General features: G+C 36.6%; 4 protein-coding genes across 15 annotated transcripts in view; 1 reads left to right on the top strand and 3 right to left on the bottom strand.

The window, feature by feature from the left end:
* Window positions 1-2,185, bottom strand: part of LOC109850419 (FACT complex subunit SPT16-like) — a 6,602-nt gene extending 4,417 nt beyond the window's left edge. Inside the window, 1 exon segment of the mRNA XM_020420437.1 lies at window positions 1,820-2,185. The gene's annotated coding sequence lies outside the window, so the exon portion shown is untranslated.
* On the top strand, window positions 2,512-24,920 carry LOC109848535 (mitochondrial phosphate carrier protein 3, mitochondrial-like). Of its 12 annotated transcripts, XM_020418078.1 has the most exons (12): window positions 2,512-2,848; window positions 3,035-3,171; window positions 3,286-3,383; window positions 5,294-5,375; window positions 8,474-8,516; window positions 9,800-10,255; window positions 18,983-19,344; window positions 19,437-19,489; window positions 20,505-20,564; window positions 24,023-24,237; window positions 24,331-24,455; window positions 24,542-24,920. In XM_020418078.1, the coding sequence occupies exons 4-12, from the start codon at window positions 5,329-5,331 to the stop codon at window positions 24,603-24,605; spliced, it is 1,425 nt and encodes a 474-aa protein (XP_020273667.1). In that variant the 5' UTR covers window positions 2,512-2,848; window positions 3,035-3,171; window positions 3,286-3,383; window positions 5,294-5,328; the 3' UTR covers window positions 24,606-24,920. The 12 variants fall into 12 exon arrangements, with proteins under 12 accessions (XP_020273667.1, XP_020273668.1, XP_020273666.1 ...); XM_020418079.1 differs by having other exon boundaries at window positions 2,512-3,171; window positions 3,291-3,383; XM_020418077.1 differs by having other exon boundaries at window positions 2,512-3,171.
* Window positions 25,379-25,768, bottom strand: LOC109847663. The gene has a single exon (XM_020416894.1). It carries the CDS (start codon window positions 25,766-25,768, stop codon window positions 25,379-25,381), a length of 390 nt encoding a protein of 129 aa, XP_020272483.1.
* On the bottom strand, window positions 25,942-27,313 carry LOC109847662 (zinc finger MYM-type protein 1-like). Its single transcript, XM_020416892.1, has 2 exons — window positions 27,256-27,313; window positions 25,942-27,167 (listed from the first exon to the last, which is right to left on the bottom strand). Exons 1-2 carry the CDS (start codon window positions 27,311-27,313, stop codon window positions 25,942-25,944), a joined length of 1,284 nt encoding a protein of 427 aa, XP_020272481.1.

Genomic DNA, 27,537 nt, shown 5'->3' with positions numbered 1-27,537 from the left:
CGGCGATCACCTCCCTCGCAGCATTCTCCAATAGCAGCAACACCTTTGGCGGCCTCCATTTCCAGCAGCAACAACACAACCGCCTCCATTTCCAGCAGCAACAACACAACAGAGGTTTTTTGTATTAGAAACTTAAAAGTTGAAGAAATGGGACAAATAACGGTCTTTTTGATAAACATATATGTTTTTCTATTCTTTATAGTACTTTATATTATTATGCAATTGTTACACATCTATTTCATGCTTAGGATCTCTATAAATCATTAAAAATATATTTGTAGAATTTTTAAATTTTTCTATCTTATTTTTCAGAATATTTAAATATATCTAAATTTAACCGTTATTTGACTCTGCGCTATTTACCGCTATTCTGCAGCAATAGCCCCAAATAGCCTTAGCGGAACCTCGCCGCTACGCAACGCTATCCGCTATCTCAATAACATTGATAATGTCACAACAGATTATAGAACAAATATTGTTACACCAGATCATAGTGGCATGGAACCCCGTCGTTCCGGTTCACGGAACAGGAATGGGAGGATGGTACGCCACTTATTAATTGGATATGAGGGTGTAGGCTTATATGGTACACTAGGGAACATGGTACGTTTTAGGTTTGGTTTTTAAATGAAGGAACCCAAGTGCCTTAATGTACAATTTTCCGCAACAATCAAGTTCAAGGATCAATAATGGTAAAAGAAGTTGACAAGGACAGCCAAGTTGCGGAATAAAATGTGAGATGATCGATTCAATGATTGCTTAGTGATATATATTGAGAAGATGTATTCAATAGTGCTGCAAATGATGTGATTATGTACTTTCTTCTAAACTTGAAAACTCGCCAGGGAAAGATGTATTCAACAGTGTTACGAATAATGCGATGATGTACTTTCTTCTAAATATGAAAACTCAACGGGGAAAGTCCTGGATCCACAGCTGAACATCTACATTGCTAAATGGAGGCCAGTAATTTAACGCGGAACATGAGAGATGCCAAAAGAAGGTGTTCTATTAAAAAGATAAGTGTCTTCAACAGAAAACATAGTGTTCAGTCAAAATAAAAACTTGAGCAGAAAAAAGTAAATATTCAATTGGCCCTAAACATCATGGACAACAAAATATCAGACCGATGAACTCATCACTTGTGCTCCAAATTGTCTATCTACATTTTTCTACTTCAGGCTCATGGAAACCCATGTTGCTTCTTTTGCTTTTCCCTAATTTCCTGCTCAGCAAGTTAAAAAAATCAACTAAGATCCATATTACCAAAGTGAAGGCAAACCATAAAACGACACCACTACGGAAATAACCACATGTACTTTTATTGTTACAAAGCAAAAGGAGGAGAAATGTACCGAACTTGGCATCTTAAACAAACCAACCTTCCTCAGGTTTTTATACAAATATCAAAAGAATCGAGATAGCATGACTAACATCACTAAAGGATGGGACTTCAACTAGAAGCACCCAGCCCTGACTAGCAGTACTCATGTTCCCAACTCCGAAAACATGATATGGATGAATGATATAAAGTTTAAAAAGCTCAAACAGCATATTACACATTGAAAGCAAAAAAAAAAAGTAAAATAAGAGTGAACTCCAAGAATTTTTCACCAAATTTCATTAATCAAACTAACAAAAACAGCCATTACGGTCGGGAAAAAAACATAAAATCCACGCAAATGCTTAAAATCCAAGCTTTGGCCAAAAAAACAAAAGGAAAAAGAGATTTAAATAATACCTCGGAATTATAAGATTCGGGTTTCTACCAAACCCAATTCATTAAATTGAAGAGATAAGGCTCTCAATTCAACTATACCTGGTACGAAAATCCAGCATAAACCAGGATTAGCTTTAGGTCTACTCGTCCAATCAATGAAATAATAATTACCCCAACGAAATGGATCAAGAACTCCCACCCAAAATTATGGGGTCAGAAAACGTCAGATCTCGAATTCCAACCTTCAGAACTGGGATTTGAATTCCGAATCCAGACCGCGGATCTGAGGGTCAAGACGCGATGAGATTTTGGCGAGAAAACGGGATCGGAGACGACGATCCCGCTTCCGCGGAAGCTGCTTAGATCGGGAGCTTGAATGAATCAACAGAGAAGAGGAAGAAGAAGGAGAAGCGTTAGGGTTTCTAGTTTGGCTGCAAGAGCCGAAAGAAAAGGAAAAATGCATTGGACTCTTCCCATTTGACGCGAGATGATTACCCGGTTCGGGTTTCGTACCCGCATCAGTCCCCAAACTGTGGACGGGTCGGACTTGCTTCTAGAAAATTAACACGAGTGTTATTCAACCATTTTATGATATGCAAATAGGTACTTCCCATGTGAAGTAGAATGAGACAGAAATTTTTTTTTTCCACCAAAAGTAATAATATTTTTTTGAAAACAACAACTAAATCTACTTCTTCTTAACTAAAGGAGAACACTGAAGGAGAACTTAATGAACAGTAAATCACTGTTGGACCAATCACACGGATTTGTCAACTCAGCCGAAATTCTCTCCCACGCCCATTTCCCAAACTTCCCACGTTACCACATTCTCCAAACTACTCTTTATGTCTCTCTCTCTCTCTCTAAACTTCCCCCAATCTTCATTCTCTCTTCGAACCCAACCAAATCTAAACCCAAAAACAATGGAGAACTCCACCGCTTCATCATCAATCTCAGATCCCACCATCGCTGATATCTCCGACCGCCAAACAAATCCCTAGAACCACCCCTTCTTTTGTCGCCGATACCCCATCTCCTCCTCCGACGTCTCCATCGTCAAATGCTTCCTCCGCCGTCCTTAGACCTCGGAGATCGTGCCGCCCTCGATTTTGCAGGACAAGTTCGCCGGTAGGTTCTATTCCCCTTTTTCTTTCTCACCCGTTTATGTAGGTTAAGAAGCTGTCCTTTTGTAGCGCTTTTGACGGAATTTTTTCTTAAATTTATGTTATTGATCGTTGACAAATCTTGCTACTCTTCTTTGGGCGGTGAGGTTACCGCTGCTAAAAAAAATTATGTTATTGATCGTTGACAAAGCTTGCTACTCTTCTTTGGGCGGTGAGGTTACCGCTGCTAGAGATGGGGGGGAGCTGCTAGAGATAGGATATTTTGGTCGGGGTTTCTTGATACTGCTAACTTCAGCTTCTTGCAAGCTTGAGGCTTCGCTCAATTTTGTAAGTTTTTATTGTTTATGGTTGATTTTTTTTTTTTTGGGGGGGGGGGGGGGGGAAAGTTGAGATTTTGATTGATTTTGGTGTATGGGTTTTGTTCGTTTGATTGTGGATTAGTGAAGATGCCTTTGCCTGGAGCCGTACCCGGAGGCGAATTCGGAGTTCTTGAGGGCTAATGGGATTAGATTGTTCCAGTTTGGGATGACGAGTGTAAGGTAATTTTTATTTTTACAATTTTTTTGTTGAATTTTGGTTTATTTTCATTAATATGGAGTTGAATCGTGTTTTTTAATATGGAGACTAATGAGGAATCATTTGAAGCCAAACATAAACTTTAGCTTCATTGAATCTTATGTGACACAAAAAGGCAAATGCTTTCTAATTTATGGTTCATTATAGGCCCTTATTGATCTTTTGCTACGAGCTACCGATAAATATGTTTCTCAATTATATTTAGTATTTTTAGCATTTTGCTTTGATTGGTTTTTCATCAACATTTGGCAAGTTCTTATATACTTCATTTACTACACTATTGCTAGCATTGCATTTTCGTATAAACTTATTATTTAAGAACAGAAAAATAAAAAATACATGTGTTTCTCATAAAAGTTTATTTACAATATAAAACTTCTGTTTTAAAGAGTCATTGTTGTAGATAATATAATGAAAAAGAACAACTAGTAGAGAAAGCATATCATTAAGATATCAAAGCAGACAAGGGAAGCAAGTGTTATGATTATAATGGTTACTAATACATAGAAGACCATACTATGCGGGATATAACATGCACAACATGATTACGAGTTCAAAAGATTGACAAAAATTAGCATATGTATCTTGCCCTTTGTACAATGTAATGACACACATCATCATGTAATTGAGTGGCTTCATCAAAGATCATATCATAATCATATCACAATCTTCATAGAGTGAGTCTCTTATGATTGCATCATATCGTTTGACCAAAGTTCAAGTTGGCATTTGCTCTATACTCAAGATTGGCTGGCAGTTTCCATCTTAATTAGTCTTGAGGATTCCAATGCTTATGATGTAGGCTTTAATTGATCATCTTGGTTGTGTAGAGTCGAAGATACTCCTCTTCACATGGAAAATTCATTGTCCTTCACCCAGGACAATCTCCTTTTATATCAAGAGAGTTAATATCAAGAGAGTTAACTAGCACAAAAGTGCAAACAATGCCAACATGAAGAACAATTCATAATTCCCTCAAATAGAACTGCTTCACCCCTAATTCCAACAATCATTAAACCAGAAACTCAATTGAGCATTACAAAGCAAGCTCGAATAGAAAGCTAAAGCCTATCCAACAATTCCATCTTGCATCATTTGTTTTAATGAATTAAAATAGAAGGAGCACTATTTTTTCCTTTTAGCTAATTGGTTCTTTGAATAACTCTTCCTGAAAATGGTTTTGCTTCCTTTTTTACAACACTGAGGATCTTTTTTCAACATAATTACATTGCTTCGATTGGTGTAACCATGCTTTGCTTCCTGATCATAGTCCTTACTTCACTAAATTTTTTGGAAATTCATTAAAAAAAGAACTGACACTAAATCAAAGAAGACAAAAGTAGATTTTTGGGCTTTCTGGCTAGCTGCACTTTCTGTAAAGAAGGATATCTAGAGATCGATACCTTAATTTTTTGTATCTTTTAATTAGTCCAACAAAAGATCTACTTTTTAGAGGAATTGATTGATATATAAATCATGGTGAAGAATTTGATCTAAATTCTAATTTTTTGCACCTCAAATTGTTGGTTTTTGGATTATTTAGTTACTTCTTTTAGCATGGTGAAGATGCTAATTTCTATTTATAATGATGGTTTTTGGATTATTTAGTTACTTCTTTTAGCATGGTGAAGATGCTAATTTCTATTTATAATGATTAATTTTGATTTAGTTAATCTAGTTACTTCTTTTAGCATGGTGAAGATGCTAATTTCTATTTATAATGATTAATTTTGATTTAGTTAATTTTAATAATGTCTAATTCTGATCATGTTACCAACCCTTATGTTTAAATTTGATTTAGTTAATCTTTTTTGCTTTTTTTAATGAAGATTTGGTTGCTAAGTTTTAATGGTTTTGTTTGTTCGTGGGTTAGGGATTGAAGATTAATTACGTCAGAGATGATGATGGATGGATCGAATCGGAGTGTCAACTCGGTTCATCACAGTTATGAAACGGTAACTTTATTTCACTTTACAAATTTGAATTTTAGATAAAAATTTTTACACATTTATGCACTGAAAAAATTGACCATTATTGTGCTAATTCGGTTTTAATTTTGAGTAGTTATTTAATCTTTAGAAATTTGGTTAATGAAGTAGTTATCAAATCTAACTTGATCGAATATCTAGACGAATAATAACCAAATTGTTTTTTAATTATTCGGTTCACTTCCTTCACTGTACTTCATATCTAAAGCAGAATACTTTATTTTGGTAACATATTCAATATTTGCAGAAAATCTTTTAGGAACCGTGCTTTGCACGGATCTGAATACTAGTACAATCAATTACAAGATACAATCAATTGTAATTAACTGTTAAAATTAATTAGCAGTAATTAATTACAACTTAATTAACAACAATTAAATAAATGCAATAATTAATAATAATTAAAGCAATTAATTACAGATTTAAAGTTATTTCGGATGACTAGTAATTCCAGATTTTTTTTGATGAACAGTAACAGATTAACAGTAATTAACAATAACTGCATTTTTGGGTAAACAATAACTTATGAACAGTAACAAAACACTGCGTGAACTGTAACTAGTAAACATTAACAATTACTTAGTTTTTTTTATTTAAAGTAACAAATAATTATGAATTATAATTATTTTCAGATTTAATAATTAACATCTATAATTGTTCAATCTTCTAGATTGTTAAAAAAATATCAAATAAAATTATAGCATGTACAATAAATCCGAAATAATATAATAAGAAAGTCTGACCTGATCGGGAGCAGTCGTGTAAACACTCCTAGAAGATTGAGGACCCTTCTATCGCCCTGGTGCAGATGATCCTCTCTCCCCTAGCGGTAAAACCCTCCGAAAACGGCCAGCCTCTGTACTCGGGCAAGAGAACAGAGCTTCAGCTCAGACGAAGAACGGTTGCCCAAAAATAACACCAACATATGAACGGAAAAAATATGCAGAGGAGAGAAGAGGGAAAAGAGAGAATTGTTTCTATATCTTTTTCGAAAGTGAATAAGGGGTGTATATATAAGGTTGATGTAGGCAATAAAAATTGCCTTTAAATCCTTATCAGAGAAGTTCAGAACAAAACTGCTAAAACCTCGCCTGAAATAGCAAAAAGGGGAAAAATGATAAAAAATGGGAAAAATGCAGATACCTCCCAAACCGTAAGGAATTTGGCGAAACGGAAAAAGCAAACCAAAGCCTTTGGCTAGGTTCGGATGGCTCCGTCTCGTCGACATAGGCGATTTTCATATATAATTCGTCCAATTCCGACTTACAGTTTGAAAGTTACGGCCTATTCTTCGATCCATGCTCAGGAGCTCGCCTGCAGCTCGAATTTCGCCTGCACGATCAAGACCCAAGTCTGCCTGCACACCTGAGCTCGCCTGCAGACCTAGTTCGCCTGCAAGCTCGCCTGTAGACCCAAGTCTGCCTGCAGTCACAAGCTCGCCTGCAGACCCAGCTCGCCTGCAAGCTCGCCTGCAGACCCAAGTCTGCCTACAGTCACAAGCTCGCCTGCAGACCCAAGCTGCAGACTCGCCAGCTCACTGTCAACTGCCCACTTGGAGTATGGGAGCTCGCCTGCAAGCTCGCCTGCAGACCCAAGTCTGCCTGCAATCACAAGCTCGCCTGCAGACCCAGCTCGCCTGCATGCTCGCCTGCAGACCCAAGTCTGTCTGCAGTCCCAAGCTCGCCTGCAGACCCAGCTCGCCTGCAAGCTCGTCTGCAGACCCAAGTCTGCCTGTAGTCCTAAGCTCGCCTGCAGACCCAGCTCGCCTGCAAGTTCGCCTGTAGACCCAAGTCTGCCTACAGTCCTAAGCTCGCCTGCGGACCCAAGGTGCAGACTCGCCAGCTCACTGTCAACTGCCCACTTGGAGTATGGGAATAGTTACATCAGTGGTCAAATCAGACTCGCCAGCTCACTGTCAACTGCCCACTTGGAGTATGGGAATAGTTACATCAGTGGTCAAATCCCATGAATCAAGGGAGAAAGCATGGCGCTCCTCACCTAGCAAGAATAGAGCGGCTGACAGGACCCCCTAAGTGGTCACATATCCCACAGCTAGGGCGGCTGGCTCCCTCACCTCTATTAGTGGTCAAATCCCACGAATCAAGGGAGAAAGCATGACGCTCCTCACCTAGCAAGAATAGGGCGGCTGACAGGACCCCCTAAGTGGTCACATCCCACAGCTAGGGCAGCTGGTTCCCTCACCTCTATTAGTGGTCAAATCCCACGAATCAAGGGATGGCCCATGCCATCCCTTGCCTATTAAGACCCATCTTCAGCCAGCATGAAGAGGGGGGATTGGCTGTTGCATATTCTGCTGGCTAATCTCCCAAAGGTTGAACCTGGACTTTTGCTAAAGGCTCCCTCATTTGAGAACTAAAGCTCCGGCAGCAACTTCGATCAGATCGTCCAAGGGAAGCAGACTCGGCACGAGCACCGAGCGAGGCGTCCTATCGCTACCTAGGAACCCACGTTAAACAAGGAGGGCATTCCCTCCGCTTCTGTTGTAAACATTTGATTATTAGTTTGTAATAAGCTGTTCTTATCAATACAAACGAGATCCCTGTTTCCGGGAGATCAAAATTTACACATACAGTTGAGAAAGCCATTATAATTCCTACAATTAATACGGTAACGGTTATCATAAATTTTCGTAACGTTCCCCATAATGTATAGCCATTACGCACGTTTTAATTGTATTCATAACACTATTCCATTTGGGACTATTCATGAAAGCAAAATTGTCTTTTCTCCAACAAAATATCCAACAGGCTTATCTTCGTGGTTATTTCTTTGGTGAAATGACAACAATTGGAAATTTAGAAAGGATCAATGCATTACAAATTTGCTTAAATGTTTGAGCTAGTTTATCAAGCAAGTAAGTTTATGTATTAGTTCATTAAGAAAATAAACTATTATACATCGCATACTTTTATTTACATCATTTATTTCCATCACTTAATTTAATTAGTAAGTTTAATTATGTATCATGTTTTTGGTTATAGAATTTCTTTTGTTATCCGTTTATGTGTTAATTACATTTATTTCATAATGTATGTGGTTTGTAGGTTGATCTTGCCATTGAAGATATTGAACAAAAGCAACCGCATGGTAGTATGTTGGCTATATGTATGCGATCTTCTTTAAGGACTTCATTTCCATTAGAAGAGCAAGCACATAATGCCTTAATACCAATTTCCTTTAAGAATTTTCAGGAAGAGTTCACAAGGGCTACTCAATATGTGGTGTTTGAGTATTTCACTAATAAGTTTGTGGTGCAATATTATAAGGAGGAAAGTAGCCAAAAGCAATGGTTATTTGGGATTATCACGTGGCTACTTTTAGTTTCGTGCATTTTGAGGTTTGGGGATTAATCTTTGTCATCATATATCAGGTGTCTTTCTTCACGGAGATTGCTTTACAATTCCTTCTATATATTTTCCATTGCATTGGCATCGTGAAGCTTAGTGAAGCTTAGTAAAATTTAGGAGGGTTGATTTTGCAAGGAGAAGGATGTGATGCTAGTATTGTCGAAATGGTTGATCATGTTCATTATCCTCCAATTTCAAAGACAAAAGGGCGTCCTGAATAAAAATGTTTAACATGTAGAAAGGAATTGGAAAAACAAGGAAGGACTTCTAGAGGTCATGAAGCAGTTAGCCGAAATGATAACTAGAGTGTTGGTCTCGTAGAACGCACTTATAAGAATAAGAGAAATATTGTGGAAAATGAAATCTTAAATCCCATTTTTGCTATGAAATTTTAGTGTAGTATGTTTTGTTTAAATATTTTGACTTACAGAATCTTGCAGAAAATGAAATCTTAAATACCATTTTTGCTATGAAATTTTAGAGTAGTATGTACTGTTTTGATATTTTGACTTACACTTTTTTATTTTGTCGGAATTTACAAATTTGAGTTTGGAAGTGGTATTTTATTGTTAGTTAAGTACAACTATATTGTGCATATATAGTTTAAATAATCACGTGACTAAACATATTTTACGTAGTTCTTAAATGTCTCATAGTTTACTAACTTTGCACTTACCTACTATAAATGCAACAAATGAAAATGAGGGTAGCAGTGATATTTAAGCTTATAACCTATTCCTTATATTAGACTTTAAAATACGGCTTAATTGCACTTATATACAGTACAGTCTCCCCTCCTTTACACTTATACATCTTATATTTTAATCTACGCTGTACTTAATTCTTAATATTTGTTTAATTTATCAAAAATACTATTTTAAAGTAGAATTATGCTGAGTTTAATTTCGAGTTACATTATCCCAACAATAAATTTAACAATAGTTAAGTGCTGAAAATAGTATATTTCTTCTTTGTTCTACGAGTGCGATTACGAGCGCTGAATTGATATATTGTTACATGGAGGTCGAAGAGCAGCCCAGGATCGGTGCTAAATCATTCTCGTGTACGCGGGACGGGAGAGACAGCGAGAATCATTCTCGTGAACGTACGCGAGAATTATTCTCAGCTCCCTCCCCAAATTCTCCCCGAACCCTAAACCCTACCTCTCTCATGGATCTCACCGATGACAGCTCTCGCCATTTCCTCCTCTCGAGCTTCCTCTTCTCCTCCTCCCCCGCCAGATCCGTCGTCTTCGAATCGCTCCTCAGGCCAAGCCCTGGGTCTCCAATCGAACCTCCTCCTCCTCCTCGGTCTTCAAATGGTGGAGATTCGTTTCTGAAGGAATCGACGAGCGAGAAGGGGAAGATCGAGCTGTACTCGCCATTGTACTACGCTGCTTGCACAGTGGGAGGGATCGCTAGCTGTGGCCTCACTCACACGGGTGTCACTCCTCTCGATCTCGTCAAGTGTAATATGCAGGTCGGATCATTTACTGAATCTTTTGTTTTTTTCCTTCCAAGAGCATTGATGAATTTGGGTGGATATATCATTGTTGATTTTGTACTTGGTGATGGGATTTGGGTTCTTGATGTTGGGACAAACCTGGGGCCCAACAGAGCAATGTCCTAGCGAATAGTAGAGCCGAAATAATAAAATAAATACTCAGATTTATGTGAGAAACTCCCTAAATGAAATTGGGGTAAAAACCACAGGTAATGATGGAAGAATCCACTATGAAAAAAATTATGAGTTACTCTCTCTCTTTTCAAGGAGAAACTCTCTCTATTTTTCACTTTTTCTCTCTCTTTTTACTCTTAATTGGAGACACTAGGATTATATGAACTTAACGCTGGAGAGAGCTATATATAGGTGAGTTTGTAGTAGGTGTGCGCTGTTACTACAGTATTACTACAGTAACATTTAACGGGTCTACGATTGGTGATTTTTCACACCATTCTTTCCGTCTTGCCATCTTCATGTTGTTCACGTCTCCGACAGATCATAAGAGGATCAACACTAAAAATAAATTTGTCAATATTGACTGTTTTTGTCAAAAAATCTACTAGTTTGTTTTTTGTATGAATTTTCTGCATATCTACTATTTCTTCTTCTACTTTCTCACGAATGATGTGGTACTAAACTCGAATGCGTTTTGTCTTTGAATGAAAGGTTGGATTTCTTACCAAATGTAAAGCACTCTGGTTGATATAAAATAGAGAAATCTTTTTTTATTCATGTCCGAGTTCCTCCAATATCATTTTCAACCATATTGCCTCTTTACTGGCTTGCGTAGCTGCGACATATTATGCTTATGTTATTAATGTAGCATAACTGACTGTAATTTTAAAACCCAGCTTACAGCTCCGCCAGCAAGTGCAAATATATAGCCTGTGGTGAATTTGCTATTATCACAATCACCTGCATAATCAGAATTAACATATCTATTGATAATAAAATCTGATTCCCTATAACATAATACAATATTTAAGGTTCCCTTAATGTATCTTAGGATCCTCTTTACAGCATTTTAATGCTTTTTACTAGGATTCGCCGTGTATCGACTAACCACTTACTCTGTTTGTGCAATGTCTGGTCTTGTACAAATCATAGCGAACATTAGACTTCACACTGCTGATGCATACGGTAGTCGAGACATCTTCATCCTTTCTTCTTCACTGCTAGGACTCATACTGGAGGATAACTTAAAATTAACAGGAAATGGGGTAAAAATTGACTTACAATCTTGCATGTTAAAGCGTCGTAATATTTTCTTCAAATAATTCTTCTAATACGATCTTTGTTAGGGTCTGCAATTAACATATCGTCAACATACAACAAAAAGATAACAAAATTATTTTTACCAAACCTCTTGAAATATGCACAAGAGTTTGAATTAAGTCTGTTGTATTCAAGGCTCATGATGAATGAATTAAATCTCTTGTACCAACACATTAGCGTCTGTTTTAGACTGTATAGAGATTTGTTTAATCTGCAAACTAACTCTTTTTCTTTGAAACCATTTGATTGGAGCATATAAATTTCTTTTTTAAGATTCCCATGAAGAAATGCTATTTTCACATCTAGCTGTTCTAGATGTAAGTTTAATATAGCGCTCCTAGCCATAATTATTTGGATTATTATAAGTCAAACAATAGGAGAAAATATTTTATTAAAGTCAATACCTTCTTTCTGAGTATATCCTTTTATTACCAATCTAGCACGATATCACTCCACTTAATCATTTCCAATTTCGCTTGATGATGTAGACCCATTTATTTTTAATAGCCAACCTTCCTTGTGTTAGTGATACAAGTACCCAAGTCTTATAATTATGAAGAGCTTCAATTTCTTCCTTCGTTGCTGTCATCCACAAAGATGCATTTGTGTTGTTTATAGCTTCATAGAAAGTTGATGACTCTCCATCCTCTGTTAGAAGACAGTACGCAACATTACTCTTCATAATATACTCCGAGTGTCAAGTCAGTGGTCTTCTCTTACTAGTTGACCTTTGAATTTTTGGAGCCTCGGACTCGACTGATTCTTATACATCATGCTCTGGTATTGTTTTGATTATTTTCTACCTGAACAGCTATAGTCTCTGAGTTTTTCCTTGAACAACTTTATTTCTCTTTACTTTGTAGTTGGTTCTCTATAAAGATAACATCTCTGTTACCGAAAATCTTATGGGTAGTGGGATCCCACAAGCGATACCCTTTTAATCCGTCAGCATGCCCCAATAATATGTATTTTCTGAATTTTAAATCTAGCTTTGTAATTTCTTGGGCATTGGAATTACGTACACTGGACTTTTAAATATATGGATGTTAAAATAATTAGCTGGCTTGCCGATCCATATCTCCATCGATGTTTTTAACTGTATTGCGGTTGATGAAGATCGATTCATCACATAACAGGAGGTTTTTATTGTTTTCACCCAAATAACTTTATTTAGATTTGTAGTTATCAACATTACTCTTATTCTTTCCAACAGAGTTCTGTCCATCCACTCTGCTATTCCATTTCATTGAGGAGTGTATGCAGTACCGAATTATCTTTTGATGCCTTCTTGCTTGCAGAATGCAAGAAATTCACCGTCTGTGTATTCTCATCCATTATTTGACCTTAAGCACTTGATCTTCTTTTTAAATTCAAGCTCGACTCGCGCTTTGTAAGCTTTAAAAACTGAGAAGACATCTGCTTTCTTCTTGATAGGGTACACACAATATCTTCTGAAGTAATCATCAATAAATGATACAAAGTACTTTGCTCCTCCGATAGATGTAATTGGTGCTTGCTACACATCAGAATAAACTAGTACAAGAATAGCCTTGCTTCTAGAACTCGATGTGTTAAACTTTAGTCAATGCTACTTACTTGTAACACAATGCTCACAGAAAGAAAGTGCTACCGATTTAAGTTCAAGCAACAACTTTTGATCGGAGAGAATCTTCAAGTCTCGTTCTAACATGTGGCCTAGTTTACGATGACACATCATAGTTTGTTCTTCTTCATGGCTAGTTGATGTCACACATGAATCAGCTTCCTGCATGATTTCTTCCTTGAGTATATATAGATTTGCAGCTATCTTTTCTCCTTTTATCATAATAAACGTCCCTCTAACAATTTTTATAATCCTATTTTCTATATGGGTCTTGCATCAGAGCTCATCCAATTGTTCTAAAGACAATAGATTTTTCTTCAAGCCTTTCATATATCGTACATCTTGAATGGTGCGTATTGTATCATCAAACATTTTGATTTTGACAGTATCAATACTAAATTTTTTCAAGGCATGATCATTGCCTATAAATATAGATCCTCCTGAGATAGGTTTATATTTGTAGAATCATTCTCTCTGGAATGTCATATTCTAGGAAGCTGCTGAATCTAGAAGCCAGATATCAACAAACTTTTTTCTGCCTTCATTAACAGTGATTGCTCCATTGTATAAAATTTCACCATCGTCTGATGTGCTGACAACGCATCATTGAGATGTTAATGACTCTAAGGACTTTTTATCACCACCCTTATTATTATGCCAACACTCTGATTTCACGTTTCCCCTTTTGCCATAGTTGTAGTATTTGATATTTTTCTTACTTTTTGATTTTGATCTACCATGAGTATGACTTCGACTGGAACCACGTTCTATTGATCTTCCTCTCGTCACCGATAAAACTTCTGCTTGTTACAAACTTGCATGTCTGTCTTTCTTATTTTTGCGTTGATTTTCTTCCTCCAGAATAGTGATTGCAACGTTGTTGAAGACTAGATTGTCTGTAAGGACGTTATTGGTTAGGTTAATGATGAGCTGATCATACGAGTTAGTTAGACTCTGAAGTAGAAGTTTTGCATGTTCATTCACACCGATTGTATGTCCCAACGTTATGAGTTGGAAGAACAGTGTATTTAGGGTGTTGATGTGGTCAGTTATCGATGTAGATTCTGTCATCCTCAGAGTGTAAAGTCTTCTTTTTAAGAAGATTTTATTGTGCGGAGATTTAGCCTTATATAGCTTTGTTAGAGTGTCTTAGATCTCCTTTGTTGTCTTCTTCTCTTCTATGTTTGACAGCACCCCATCTGCTAATGCCAAATGGAGATTGACAGTAGTATTTTCGTCCATCTCATTCCATTTTTATCATCTGTGATGTCTTCCGACCTTGCACCGATGGCCCCTAGAAAAATATCTTTTCTCAAGATAGCTTTTATCTTTAATTTTCATAGTGAAAAATTACTCCCATTGAATTTTTCAATCTCGAACTTCATCGCCATTGCTTCTACCACGAACGGTAACTTCTACTATTTATGTAAATAATAACCATATTTGTGAACAGTAGCCGTACTCGTGAATACTAATTATACTGGTGAATAGTGTCATACTCGTGAATAGTACCCAGTGCCTTCAAAGGGTAAATGATAATCTAACTTATTTTCTGATATGAAGGATCCATTTTTAGTGACAGTCACAGAACATACGATAAGCAAATTCACGCACCCTAAGCCAGACTCTGATACCACTTGTTGGGACAAACCTGTGACCCAATAGAGCATGGTCTCAGCGACAAGTAGAGCAGAAGTAATAAAATGAACACATATTTACGTGAAACCTCCCTAAACGAATTTAGGGTAAAAATCACGGGTAATGATAGAATAAACCACTATGACGAAAATTTAGGAGTTACAATCTTTCTTTTCAAGAAGAAACTCTTTCTAATTTTCTCTCTTTCTCTCTCCCTCTCTCCCTCTCTCTTTTTTCACTCTTAATTGGAGACACTGGGATGATGTGAAATTAACGCTGGGGTGAGTTATATATATGTGAGTTTGTGGTAGGCGCACTGTGTTACGGTGTTGCTACAACAACATTTAGTGAGTCTGCAATTGGTGATTACTGTAGCGGATAGATGTTTACTGTTGGCACGACAACTTTCCATCACTTGATTGTTCTATTTCTTGAATCCTTTGTTTTTTTAGGGCATTGATGATATGTCGTTATATGATTCCTTTGTATTACGTGCTAGAATTTGGGTTCTTGATGATTTGGTTCCTTTGTATTACGTGCTAGGATTTGGGTTCTTGATAATTTGGTTCCTTTGTATTAATCTACTTTTGCTTTAATTATCTTGTTGAAGATTATTGATTTTGGAGGTTAACGTACAACATTGCCTCTAAGATTCTGAACACCATAAAGCCATCATTATAACTCAACTGCAATGCTAAATGTTAGATGTCATCATACACTAAACAAAAATGTCACCTTCCAAAGTCCCATGCTCATCAACGTCTATATACACAAGGTTTCAACTCTGGCCATTCAATGTTAATCACTTTTGAAGCCGCTTCCTGCAACATGGGCAACATAGGCTGTCTTATGACTTGAACCCTCAAATATTTAATCAACAGGAGACAAATGTTTGGATGCATGCAACCCGTATGCAACATTACTTGTTTTATTTTAAAAATTCAAAAATGAAAGATGCATTGGCATGAAGTCGTTTATTTGTTTACCTTTTTCTTAAAGTAAAGAAGAACAAACATTTTGTTTGTAAAGTCCTGCAAATTATAGAAAGTATGAGCATTCAATAAGAGACCATAGCTGATGCACAAAATCAGGACTTATAGCTCTCAAGGCATTCAAGGATACCTTTTAAGAAACCAAAATGCATAAAGAAGTACGTTGATGGGAAGGCTTACCTTAGAAACCAAACTAAAGCCAAGATTCTTGACGGCTATGATAAATTTCTCCGGATCAGTACCTCCATTGTTTGGATCGAACCAGCTTCTTACTTCAGCTATCAATAGCCAGCCACTATACAATAACAATGTAAATGATGTTAACAGTGTGTAATGATATATATAAGCAGCGATATATTAGAGAAAATGGTGTAACAAGCTGAGTATTTTATACAAGTTTAAAGTAATTTGCAAATCATGGGTTAAGAACACTGATTGCTTCCTGAAAGTAACTGGATAAGTTTGTGCCCATTAGTGGAAGACAAAAGACATCAACATCCACTGAACCAAAGTTCAAAGGTGTCTGCACAAGAAAAGATATCACATGTCATAGCAGAGATTAAAGGCTGTTCCGATATTAAATTCACATCAAATGTAAATGAGTACCCAAATTGCCATGGTATATCTTATTCTCTCAAAAATTATGAAATCTAAGTCGATGTCAGGATGTGGAGATTAATGATTTGAAAGAAGTAAACAGCTACAACATTGAGAAGAATTATGAAATCATCTCCCTAATCTCAAGAAGAATAGGAGCAATTGTATTTTAGTGGCAGGAAAGGAAGAAAACGAGAAGATCTAAGAATATCAAAGAGATGGAAAATCAAAGTAGAGAATGAATGAATCTTTGTTGAATTCAACATGCCTCCATATCAAGTGTTCTAGAGGCTTTGTGCCCATGGAGCTGTTTTTTTTTTTACTTTTTTAGTTTTTTTGTGCAGTTACGCTTTGTATAGTGTTTGCACTTAGCAGACACTGAAGCATGGAACTATGTTGATATTTATGATTACTTATACTTCTTAAATCCATCATTATTTTTTGAATGTTTCTATAAAGTCCCCAGATTGGAAAGTTGCCTTGCTTACAGTCTTAAAATCCTTCAGTGCTAGCCGCAGGCCAAATTCAGGAGGAATAATGACATAGGTACTGACGGCGAGGTTTAAACTTTGATGGATCTCTATGAAAAGCCTCACAAATTATCAACAAGGGTCACTATTTTCCTCCACAAGCACATAGGTTCACACACACACACCAAATTCAGGAGGAATAATGACATAGGTACTGACGGCGAGGTTTAAACTTTGATGGATCTCTATGAAAAGCCTCACAAATTATCAACAAGGGTCACTATTTTCCTCCACAAGCACATAGGTTCACACACACACACCAAATTCAGGAGGAATAATGACATAGGTACTGACGGCGAGGTTTAAACTTTGATGGATCTCTATGAAAAGCCTCACAAATTATCAACAAGGGTCACTATTTTCCTCCACAAGCACATAGGTTCACACACACACACCAAATTCAGGAGGAATAAATAGACACTCACCTATGTTGCATGGTACATGTATGGGTACAAGATATGACATATACTTGTAAATGTAGGGTACGGGGACATGGCTATATAAATATTTATATACACATATATTATATAATGGAATTAATAATTTATATGAGAACAATGATGAGAATCAAAATTCTTATAACATTTTTATATTTCTTTTTATTATGCGGATTATGAATTGGTAAATCACTAGTTTTTGATCTAGACATTGAAACGACCTTTCAAAATCATAATTCGGAACCTGACTATGTCCAACGAGTTTCAAGAATTGGATGTGAAGTATAGGATATATGTCAAAAAATGCATGACAAGTGTTTTAAATTAAAACATGTATTGTATAATTGAGTACTTATCCGAATAAATGTATGCATATATGCAAGGAGTTTGGATACGGGTACAAGTATGTGTATGTGCCGGGTATGGGTACGCCTTCAGATTAGAAGTACCTAGGTAACATAGACACTCATATATGTATGTGTGTGTGCGTGTGCGCGCGCGTGCGTGCGTATGTGTAGTAAATTAATCAGAATTATAAATTATAAAGATAGCTCTTTCTACATTAACTAGAAATCCTAAATATATGAGTAGGTGGAACATGGAAATGACATTGGGGTCGCTTGAAATTTGGAGAGAAAATTACTCTCTCTTTTCTGAAAGCTATTTTACTATGAAACCCTTGTTTCCAATCCATAACAAAATGGAAGATGAAAGCAAGATGTTGTAAAAATAAAATTAAGCTTATGATAGGATGCATACATGGAAAAATATGGGGAATGTACTGTAGATTCTTATGTTGTGTTTCACAGTTGAGGGATAAGCAATATGCTTCATATGCCCTTCGCCGAACTCGTCTCAGTAACTCTGTTTGCTCCGAATGTTACTGAGGTTTGCTATAGATTATTTTTAACAAAGGGTAATTTAGCAGAAACACCGTTCATCTATATTCTGTTTTTCAAGGAACCCTATCTATGATCAGCTGTGAAACCATTAGTTTACTAATGGAGTTTGGTTTTTCAGATGTCCGGATGCATGCAGAGTGCTATGTTAGTGATGCAAAGGTTAGATTTTACTTCATTGGAGAACTACTCTTTTCTCTGTTTTTTCTTCCTTCCAACTTGCGCAAACTGTGAACTCTGAAGTAGAAACATCTATCCATACATCCACCCAAGTGCAGATACGTGTCCATATGACTGAAGAACAAAAAATCTATTATAAAAGTAATGGCTTCATTAACGGTCATAGATGATGCTTTTTTTTTTTCATTGAACTTTCTGATGAAGGGGTTTCTTGAAAAAAGACAAGGTACAGATGACGGGGTTTCTTGTGTTTTTCTTAAGAATCTATTTGGAGTTGCTTGGATTATTATTTTTGCAAGATTTGAAGTTATAGAATTGCCTATTCATATATCACACTGAATGATAAAGGCTGATTCCCACAATGGACTAGCTCACATGACTAAAAGAATTGCATAGCATACGTGCTTAATTTTCTCCCTTTCCATTTTACATGTTTTTTAGGCTCTTGGACTGGTATATTCTTTTGCAGGATTATAATTTACAAGTGTAGGAAAATATTTGTTCAATTACCCTTAGATGTAAGCATCTTCATAGTTAATCTTTTAACTACAGATTGATCCAACAAAATATAAGAGCATATTGTCAGGGTTTGGAGTCTTGCTAAAAGAGCAAGGGTTGAAAGGTTTCTTTAGAGGCTGGGTACCAACTCTTTTAGGCTATAGTGCTCAGGGTGCTTTCAAGTTTGGGTTTTATGAATTCTTCAAAAAGCTCTACTCTGACATTGCTGGGCAAGAATATTCATCCAAGTATAAAACCCTCATCTACCTCGCGGGGTCTGCTTCTGCTGAAGTGATTGCCGATGTTGCTCTTTGCCCTATGGAGGCAATTAAGGTTCGTGTGCAGACACAACCAGGGTTTGCTAGGGGTTTGAGCGATGGGTTCCCAAGAATCATCAATTCTGAAGGTGCTTTAGGGTATGGCTCATCACGGAATGTTTTGCTTTTAAAGTTAATTGATTGTTTCTTTTTCCCTGGTTACCAATAGTTTGCTCTGTTTTTGTGAGCTGATATTGTAGGTTGTACAAAGGGCTGGTTCCACTTTGGGGACGTCAGATTCCTTGTAAGCAGATCATTTCATGATACTATTTCTGTCTAATAGATTAATTTCTGCATACTCCTTAGAGAGGATTTCTAGAAGAGCATCAATTAAGTGATTATTTTCCTCTAACTGAAGTTTTCATTCGAATAAATTAGCATGAAAAGATTTCCATTATAATAACATAAACCTAGGCCCTGTAGTTGTTTACTAAACTTTAATATACTTGTTCAACCCTACAGGGGGTCTTTACTTGGGGACTTTTACAAAGAAAGGCATGAGTATACAATGTGTGTATATACCCACCACAATGTGTTTAGAAGTGTGTTTTCTGTGATTAATCCAAAGTGAGTAACTTTATTAGATCCCTTAAGATAACTGCTTAATTAATTATACACTGTATTAGGATTTATAGCCATTTTTTTCATAAATTTGTCATACACTACATTTTATCTACATGCTACCACAAGATCTAATCTATTTTCTTAACATTATCTAAATTTTGGCTTGTCATGTATGCATGCTTTTCTTTAGCTAAAACTTATGCTCAGGTTAAGCTTAGTGCATGAACTTCAGTTAGTTCTTCTACATGTAGAGTGTTAGCTTGAAGATATATCCTTATGAATGTTTTTTCTATCTTTTTTTGTCAAAGCCCCCTGTAACAGTTTCAGGTTTTCTAATGGTTATTGTTTTTGTTGAAGCAGTGTCGACACAAATTGAATCATGATAAATACCTAAATCCAGACCTAGAAATAAAGAGCCTAAAAATAAACTAAAATATACTAACATTGAACAAAATATACCATTAGCATAAGTTTTAAGTATTGGAAATAGCACCATGATCAATTGTCCCCGGCTTGGAAGATTTCATTCTTGGTAAATGATGGTGGCAATAAGTTTTCATCATGTCAGGGTCAAGCTGAGCAACCTTCTCCATTTGACGTCTATGCCGACATATCATGAATTGTTGATAACCTTCATATGCTGTTGAGATGACCTTACTGTCCAAAATGTCCTCAATTTCATAAGTTGTGTGCAGTTCATGTGGTACCAATGGAGATGGTGGAACAAGGACTTTCTGCTGTACTACATGATGATGGTAAGGGATTTAGGAATGTTGCTGCAACAAACATAAGGCTAAAAAATGGGTTAAATATTTGAATTTAAGATCTCAAGTTTATATGCGTCAAAACCAAACTTTCTTACAACTTTATAAGGACATGTTAGATGTTTATCTTCAAAATTTCTGGAGAGAACCTTTCAGGTCGCCCTCCTCATTATAACCTGATCACTAACATATACTCATATTCTTTTTTATGTATATCTAAAACAACTTTATAACATCCATAATTTACATAAATCGGCCTCAGATTTTAGAATGCAGGTCATGCAAATCTTCTACAAATGATTTTATTGACCACCAGCCTTATAACCTATCAAAACAGGAGGTAAGTCTACTACCAATATGCCTCAAAAGGACTCAATTAGTAGTATCTATTGACTGAACTGTTTCAAACTTGGCTAGAGGTACCACTAAATTCCTGTTGGGCATATGATTCCCTACAAGACAATGTAGTAAATCTTAAATACTCCTATTTACTATCTTAGTCTATCCACCAACCTGCAAATAGTAAGTAGTATGTAAACCAAGTGAAATGTTGGGTTTTTTTTCCAGAGTGTCCTCCAGATGTGAGTCATGAACGTAACACTCTCTGAAACAATAGCTTTTGGATTATTGTGCAAGCATAAAACCTCTCAAAATGATAGATACACAATATGTGAAGCATTGTCAATCTTGTTGTCGAGCACGAAATGTGTCATTTCGCAAAGCCGAAAAGCAGCCTTGCTGCAACTAAGTTGGAACCATGCTTTTCTGATTGTGCGAGGTAATACAAGCACAAAGTTCATACAATATCCTGTCAGGTTGGGAAAAGGATAGGCAAAATATGTGTTGCAATGTGGTCTGCTTTCTATCTTCTGCAAAACGACGTGGGGGTAATGAGATACGAATCTTTTGACACTTGGCCAATAAACCATCCACCGTGACTAGTCTTATGACAACCAAAGTCTCAATTAACTCCTGCATGCATTTTCCGTGTCAACTGATCTCTTAAAGAAGTGACGGGATGCCCAAGTGGCCAACTGCAAAGAAGAATCCAAGACAATGGTGAAACCCTCTATTAAAATGGGTCTATCCTGAGTTAAAGAGGTGAAGATTTCACTAAATTCCAAAAGGTATGGAGTCATGTATAAACTGTAGACCAATCAAATCCTACCACTTCTGCACTCATCACCTGCAAAGTGGCAGTCATCCTACTTAATGCATGTACGAGTTTCTTAAAACCACAGATTGGTAGTCTTCTAATTCAACCTAGCTAACTGACATTTGATAGTGGTCTAATAAAACTTCGCTATAGCTCATCTTAGCCAATAAGACTCGGTTATCGGGGATTTATCGGATGGTCAAAATCCATATCGGATAGCAAATATCGGGGATAAGTAGTATTTATCGGAGTGACATTACCGGATGGTGATATACATAATATAATATTCTAAAATGTAATCTGACCATACTTAATAAAATATAAACATACTAAAATATAAATAATTATGTTTAGGATCACTAACCAATGGTAGAAACTCGGGTCGGGTTTAAAGTGCATTGAATATGTGCTCATTGCCCAAAATAAAAACTCAAATCAAAGGCTGATAATTCCGATTTTTGGATTGATAATATCGGTCGATAACTCACTTTATTGCTACATTATCGGCGATAAACATCCAAAAATGATAACCGGTTTACAATCGAACTTATCATAGCGGAAGGCCTCCAAAATCGATAAATCGTCGATAATATCAGTTTATCAGCTGATATTTAAAACATTGCTCTGACGATTATTTGTCATATAATACCAAAAAATATTGTTTTCCACAAAATATTGTTTTATGTTTGCTAATTAATCATTAAAAACATAAGTGTCATGTCATCAAACAATGGAGCTATCGAGTCTTCCTTTTGATGTTGTTGTCTTGGTGGACGTTCCCATGGTACTTATCATCATAGCATTCATTTGGTCCTAGACCCCAGCATGGGCAAGATGACTTCTCGACTCCTACAGCGTGCATGGTCATGTCTAGGAGCCGATCCTCATGCGACTCTGGCTTCTCTTTGATATTAACTAAATGTGTGTGACGATCATTCTTGTGCATCTCTCTTTCTTAAATTCCTTGAGTTATAGAGCGTACTAGGGTTTAGGAATCACAACTTTGACATCACCCCTTACATTTTAATGCTAATTTTCACTCATAAAAATATTATTCTTCAATCTCTAAACTGAAATCAAACTGTTTCGCCATTATATAAAAGACTAAAAATTATGTCTAAATCATGTAGGGACTCAAAATATTTGTAAACCATGTATGGATTTGGACCTAAAAGTAAATAAACTACACAAATTTGGACTTATAGATAAAACATCCTAACACTGAAATAAAACACACACTAAAAATTGGCCACTAAAATAGGCTATACGACCTTGCCCTCGATCAAGAGACTAATATTTGTAATACCTGGAAGCAAGATATCCATCAGACTTGTATTTATAATCTTTAACATTGCCTAAGAGCCTTTGACTATAATTTACCTGGTGTTGGTACCATCTTGGAAGCAGGGGTGGATCTATATACAGTCCAGGAGGGCCACACCCCCCCCTAAATTTTGGGATCCGCCCCTGGCCTCCTGCATCCAACTTTGTTCTTTTCTACATAATTTTGAGAAGTTTTAGTTATAAAAAATTAGATGATGCTTATTTGAATATTTTCTACATAATTTTTGTCTCTGTCTTCCTCTTTTGAAATATTTTGTAGATATTGACGTTGGCTATTCTACTCATTTTGTTTGGGTTGTGGTGTATCTCTTGTGAATAAAATTGCATTAAGAAAATTTTTCTTCTATCTTTTGTACGTGGCTCCCCTCCAAAACTGAAATCCTAGATCCGCCCCTGCTTGGAAGTGCAAGGTCTCTGAGGTGGATGACATTGTGATAGATCATAGATATCCCTTGTATGCATACATCGATTGAGCATTTGTCACAGTACTGCACAAATGAATCATACTACTTGTGTATTTATTTCTTTGCTGTGTACCTTCTCCATTTGTATATGATATCGTGGTACTTTCTATGCTATGTTTTAACCTCATGCATATATACTGTAAAGAGGGAAGTGAAAAAAATTCAAAAAATTTGGCTCAACACTAGCTTATCAAGGCTGGCACCATAGATTTGTCTAGATCAAATATGTGAATGTCGGGTTTCTCTTTTTTCCAATTTTTTGTTCACTAGGAAGATCTCATGTAACATGTCAGTTACAGATTTAGACTGCTATTTGTTTTAACCATTGTAACTAAAACTGTGTTATGACCTATTTTTATTCGTATTTCTTATACTGAAAAGGAAGAATATGCACTGTTGAAGGATCAGAACCCAAAAATACAGTTACACTGTTCTTGTTAAACTTAGTATCCGCTGTCCTCCAATAACCATATGAAATTTTGCAGATACAATGATGAAATTTGCATGTTTTGAGACCATTGTTGATGCATTGTATAAATATGTCCTTCCCACACGGAAGGATAAGTGCAGCAAACCCCTTCAACTAGCAGTAAGCTTTGCCGGTGGTTATGTAGCTGGAGTGTTCTGTGCCGTTGTCTCTCACCCAGCTGATAATCTTGTCTCTTTCCTCAACAACTCTAAGGGTGCAACTGTCAGTGATGTAAGTATAATGTCCAATTCATGCCTATGATTTGATTTTGATATGCTCTGCTGTTATAAGTATTGGTATGATTTATGTGCATATACTATGCAGGCTGTGATGAAACTTGGGTTGTGGGGTCTTTTCTCTCGGGGTCTTACGCTTCGTATACTTATGATTGGTACCCTAACTGGTGCACAATGGGGTATCTATGATGCTTTCAAAGTTCTTGTTGGCCTGTAATTATCTCTACTAATCTCGTTCTCTGTTTTCCCTTCTAGGATTGTTTCGGTTTGTCAATTTACCCTTCTATTTTTTTCCCCAGGCCAACAACTGGTGGTGTTGCTTCTGGTGCGGCTACTGCGTCAGGAAGAAACAAGGCTGATTAGTTGTTACATTGTTTCTGGAAATTTAACACCAATCTTATTACCTCAATTCCGGTCAGCATTATTGAAGCCAATTTGGCTCATTTTTTGAATCTGTCACCTTGTTCTCCTATCTGATGAATGTAATCCTAGTGCTTCGGCATCCATGACATGAGATGAAGTTTTTGTGTCCCCATTTTAGTGCTTCGGTTGAAAGAGGACGTGACAATAATTCCGGAAACAGCGTCGTTCGTTGATTGTAATAAAAAATAAAAAATTTGTTTTGCTGTAATTGGAATTCTTTGTTATTGTTAATAAGCTATTTTTGTGAACAAGCTAGTTCATTTGGCTACACTGTTGGGCTTTATATGGTGGCCAAATGTGTCCCCAAACCCCACCCTTCTTCCTCTTTCCCCTTGGAACGTTACATTGGTCGTATGACAACAGGGGCGGATCCAGGATTTTAGTTCTGGGGGGGCCGCGTACAAAAGATAGATGAAAAATTTTCTTAATGTACTTTTATTCACAAGAGATATACCACAACCCAAATAAAACGAGTAGAATAGCCAACATCAATATCTCCAAAATATTTCAAAAGAGGAAGACAAATATTATATAGAAAATAGTCAAATAAGCATCATCTATTTTTTTATAACTAAAATTTCTCTAACTAAAAGGAATTGTTCCTTAAAATTTTCTAAGTCTTCAATGATAGCATCAGTGCTCAGACTTTTAGCAATTTCTCTTTCAATAAACACCATTAATACGTCGGAGAGGAAAGCATCCTCCATTTTGCTTCAAAGCCTAGTCTTGACGATATTCATAGCTGAGAATGATCGTTCTGCAGTAGCAGTAGAAACTGGAAGAGTAAGCACAAGTACGATCACTCTAAAAATGAGGTCGTATGTAGCAGATTTATTAGCCTTTACCAACCATTGACACAACTCAGAAATGGTTGAAAGAGTTTTGAAGTCTGACTCTTTGACTACATTATGCTCATAATGTTTCAGTTGCATCTTCAAACTCTCTTTTTCTTCACTTGTAAAATCTTGTGCATAAAACTTGCCAACCAATTTGCATATATCTTGTATTCTCAAAGCCTCAGATGCATTTTGAGGATTTAAGGCAGAACTAAGCATGAGCAATTCTATCGCATCTTCACTAAAACGCACATTAATTTCTTGCATTTGTGAATCGATCGCGGCATAAAAAAGTCTACTCGATAATGATGCCCAATGGTGATGTCTTGATGACCACGAGCTCGACGTCGTCTATCAACATATTGAGCACTAAAATCAGGAAATTAATGTTACTAGCCACATAAAAAGACTTCACTTTTTCAAGCAAATTATCCCACTTGTCATCCCTTAACTCTTGTAGTAATCTTTGTAGATGACACAAGATCCATTGCATTCGAAATGTCTTGAGACTTCCTTTGTAAAGTCTGACAAAGAAAATATGTGATCCCCATAATCTCACTCATTAGATGTAAGATAAATACAAAATCGAACGAAGTCATTTCATCATAAACAGATATTGCATCGGCTTGTTGGGAAGGAAGCCCATCCTCCATAACTTTGAGCAACGTCGTACATGCTGCACTGAACATCCTGATCAAACTTGATAATGATCTGAAATGAGAACTCCAACGCGTATCAGCAGCTTGTTGTAAAGTGCCGATCTGATTAAGTCCAGGCCCTGTCTCGAGCTCATTAATAGAAATCAAATGGGCAATGTCATCCGCGTGAGCTTTCTTCAATTCATCATTACGCTTGCAAGAAGCACCAACCATATTAACTATAGAAATTAATTTATTATCAAAAAACATATGAATGAGAGTCAGATTTTTTGTTGCCGCAACAAGAGCCAACTGTAGCCGATGAGCAAAGCAATGAACATAGTAAGCAGTCTTACAATCTTTCATAATCAAAGCTTGCAATCCATTGAATTCACCCCTCATATTATTGGCCCCATCGTAACCTTGACCTCTAATATTTTGAACATCCAAATTGTAATGAGCCAAAGCAGAATATATGGCGTTCTTTAAAGTCAAAGCTGCAGTATTGGAAACATGAACAAGCCCAAAAAAACGTTCTTGAATGAATCCATTAGTGTCCACAAACCGCAACACAATAGACATTTGCTCTTTTTTTGACTCATCACGGGCTTCATCAACAATAATGCAATTCTTGGCAACTCCAATTTCTTCACGAATTGTATTTTTCAATCTCACTGAAAACACATGAAGTATTTGTTTTTGAATATCATGACTTGTATATTTGGCATTTTTGGGAGCTTTCGCAATTGCCTTTGAAAGTTCGTCATTCTCTATGGCCAACACATCCAAAAATTCAAGAAAATTGCCACGATTGGACGAACTAGATTTCTCATCGTGGCCTCTAAATGGATTCCCTTGGAGTGCAAGCAATCGCACCACAAGTATGTGAGCTATTAACCGAAGACGATTTGTTGCAACTTGTTCAGCATTGAAGTTGTCGAATCGCCTTGATATATGCTGCGGTTGGTTCATCAAATCCTCACATATCTTTTCAGCATTACGATGGAGTGAAGATACATTATCTTTTCCTATTTCAATGAAACCCCCTTTATTAATCCCTTAAGAATAACCCCATTTATTAATAAACCCCCTTAAGAATAACCATTCGCTAAATACCTCTCCATAAATTTCCAATTTCAATGAAACCCCCTTTATTAATCTTGTTGCTACTCATGGTAATGTATTTACTATTAATATATACATAAAACCCCTCAAATAATTAATATTCACAAACTAATTTTTTTTCCCCCAAATTAGGAATAGAGCACCCTAATCCCCCCCCCCACCCACCCAATAAAACACCTTAATTTTTCCCCCCAAATTTTGGGGGGGCCGTGGCCCCCCTGGACTGCATGTAGATCTTCCCCTGTATGACAATCGTGTGCAATGTTTTATGCA

Source organism: Asparagus officinalis, chromosome 7 (assembly GCF_001876935.1).
Source record: "Asparagus officinalis chromosome 7, Aspof.V1, whole genome shotgun sequence".
NCBI lineage: Eukaryota > Viridiplantae > Streptophyta > Magnoliopsida > Asparagales > Asparagaceae > Asparagus > Asparagus officinalis.
The sequence above is the reverse complement of the archived record's forward strand: the minus strand, read 5'-3'. Positions and strand labels throughout refer to the sequence as shown.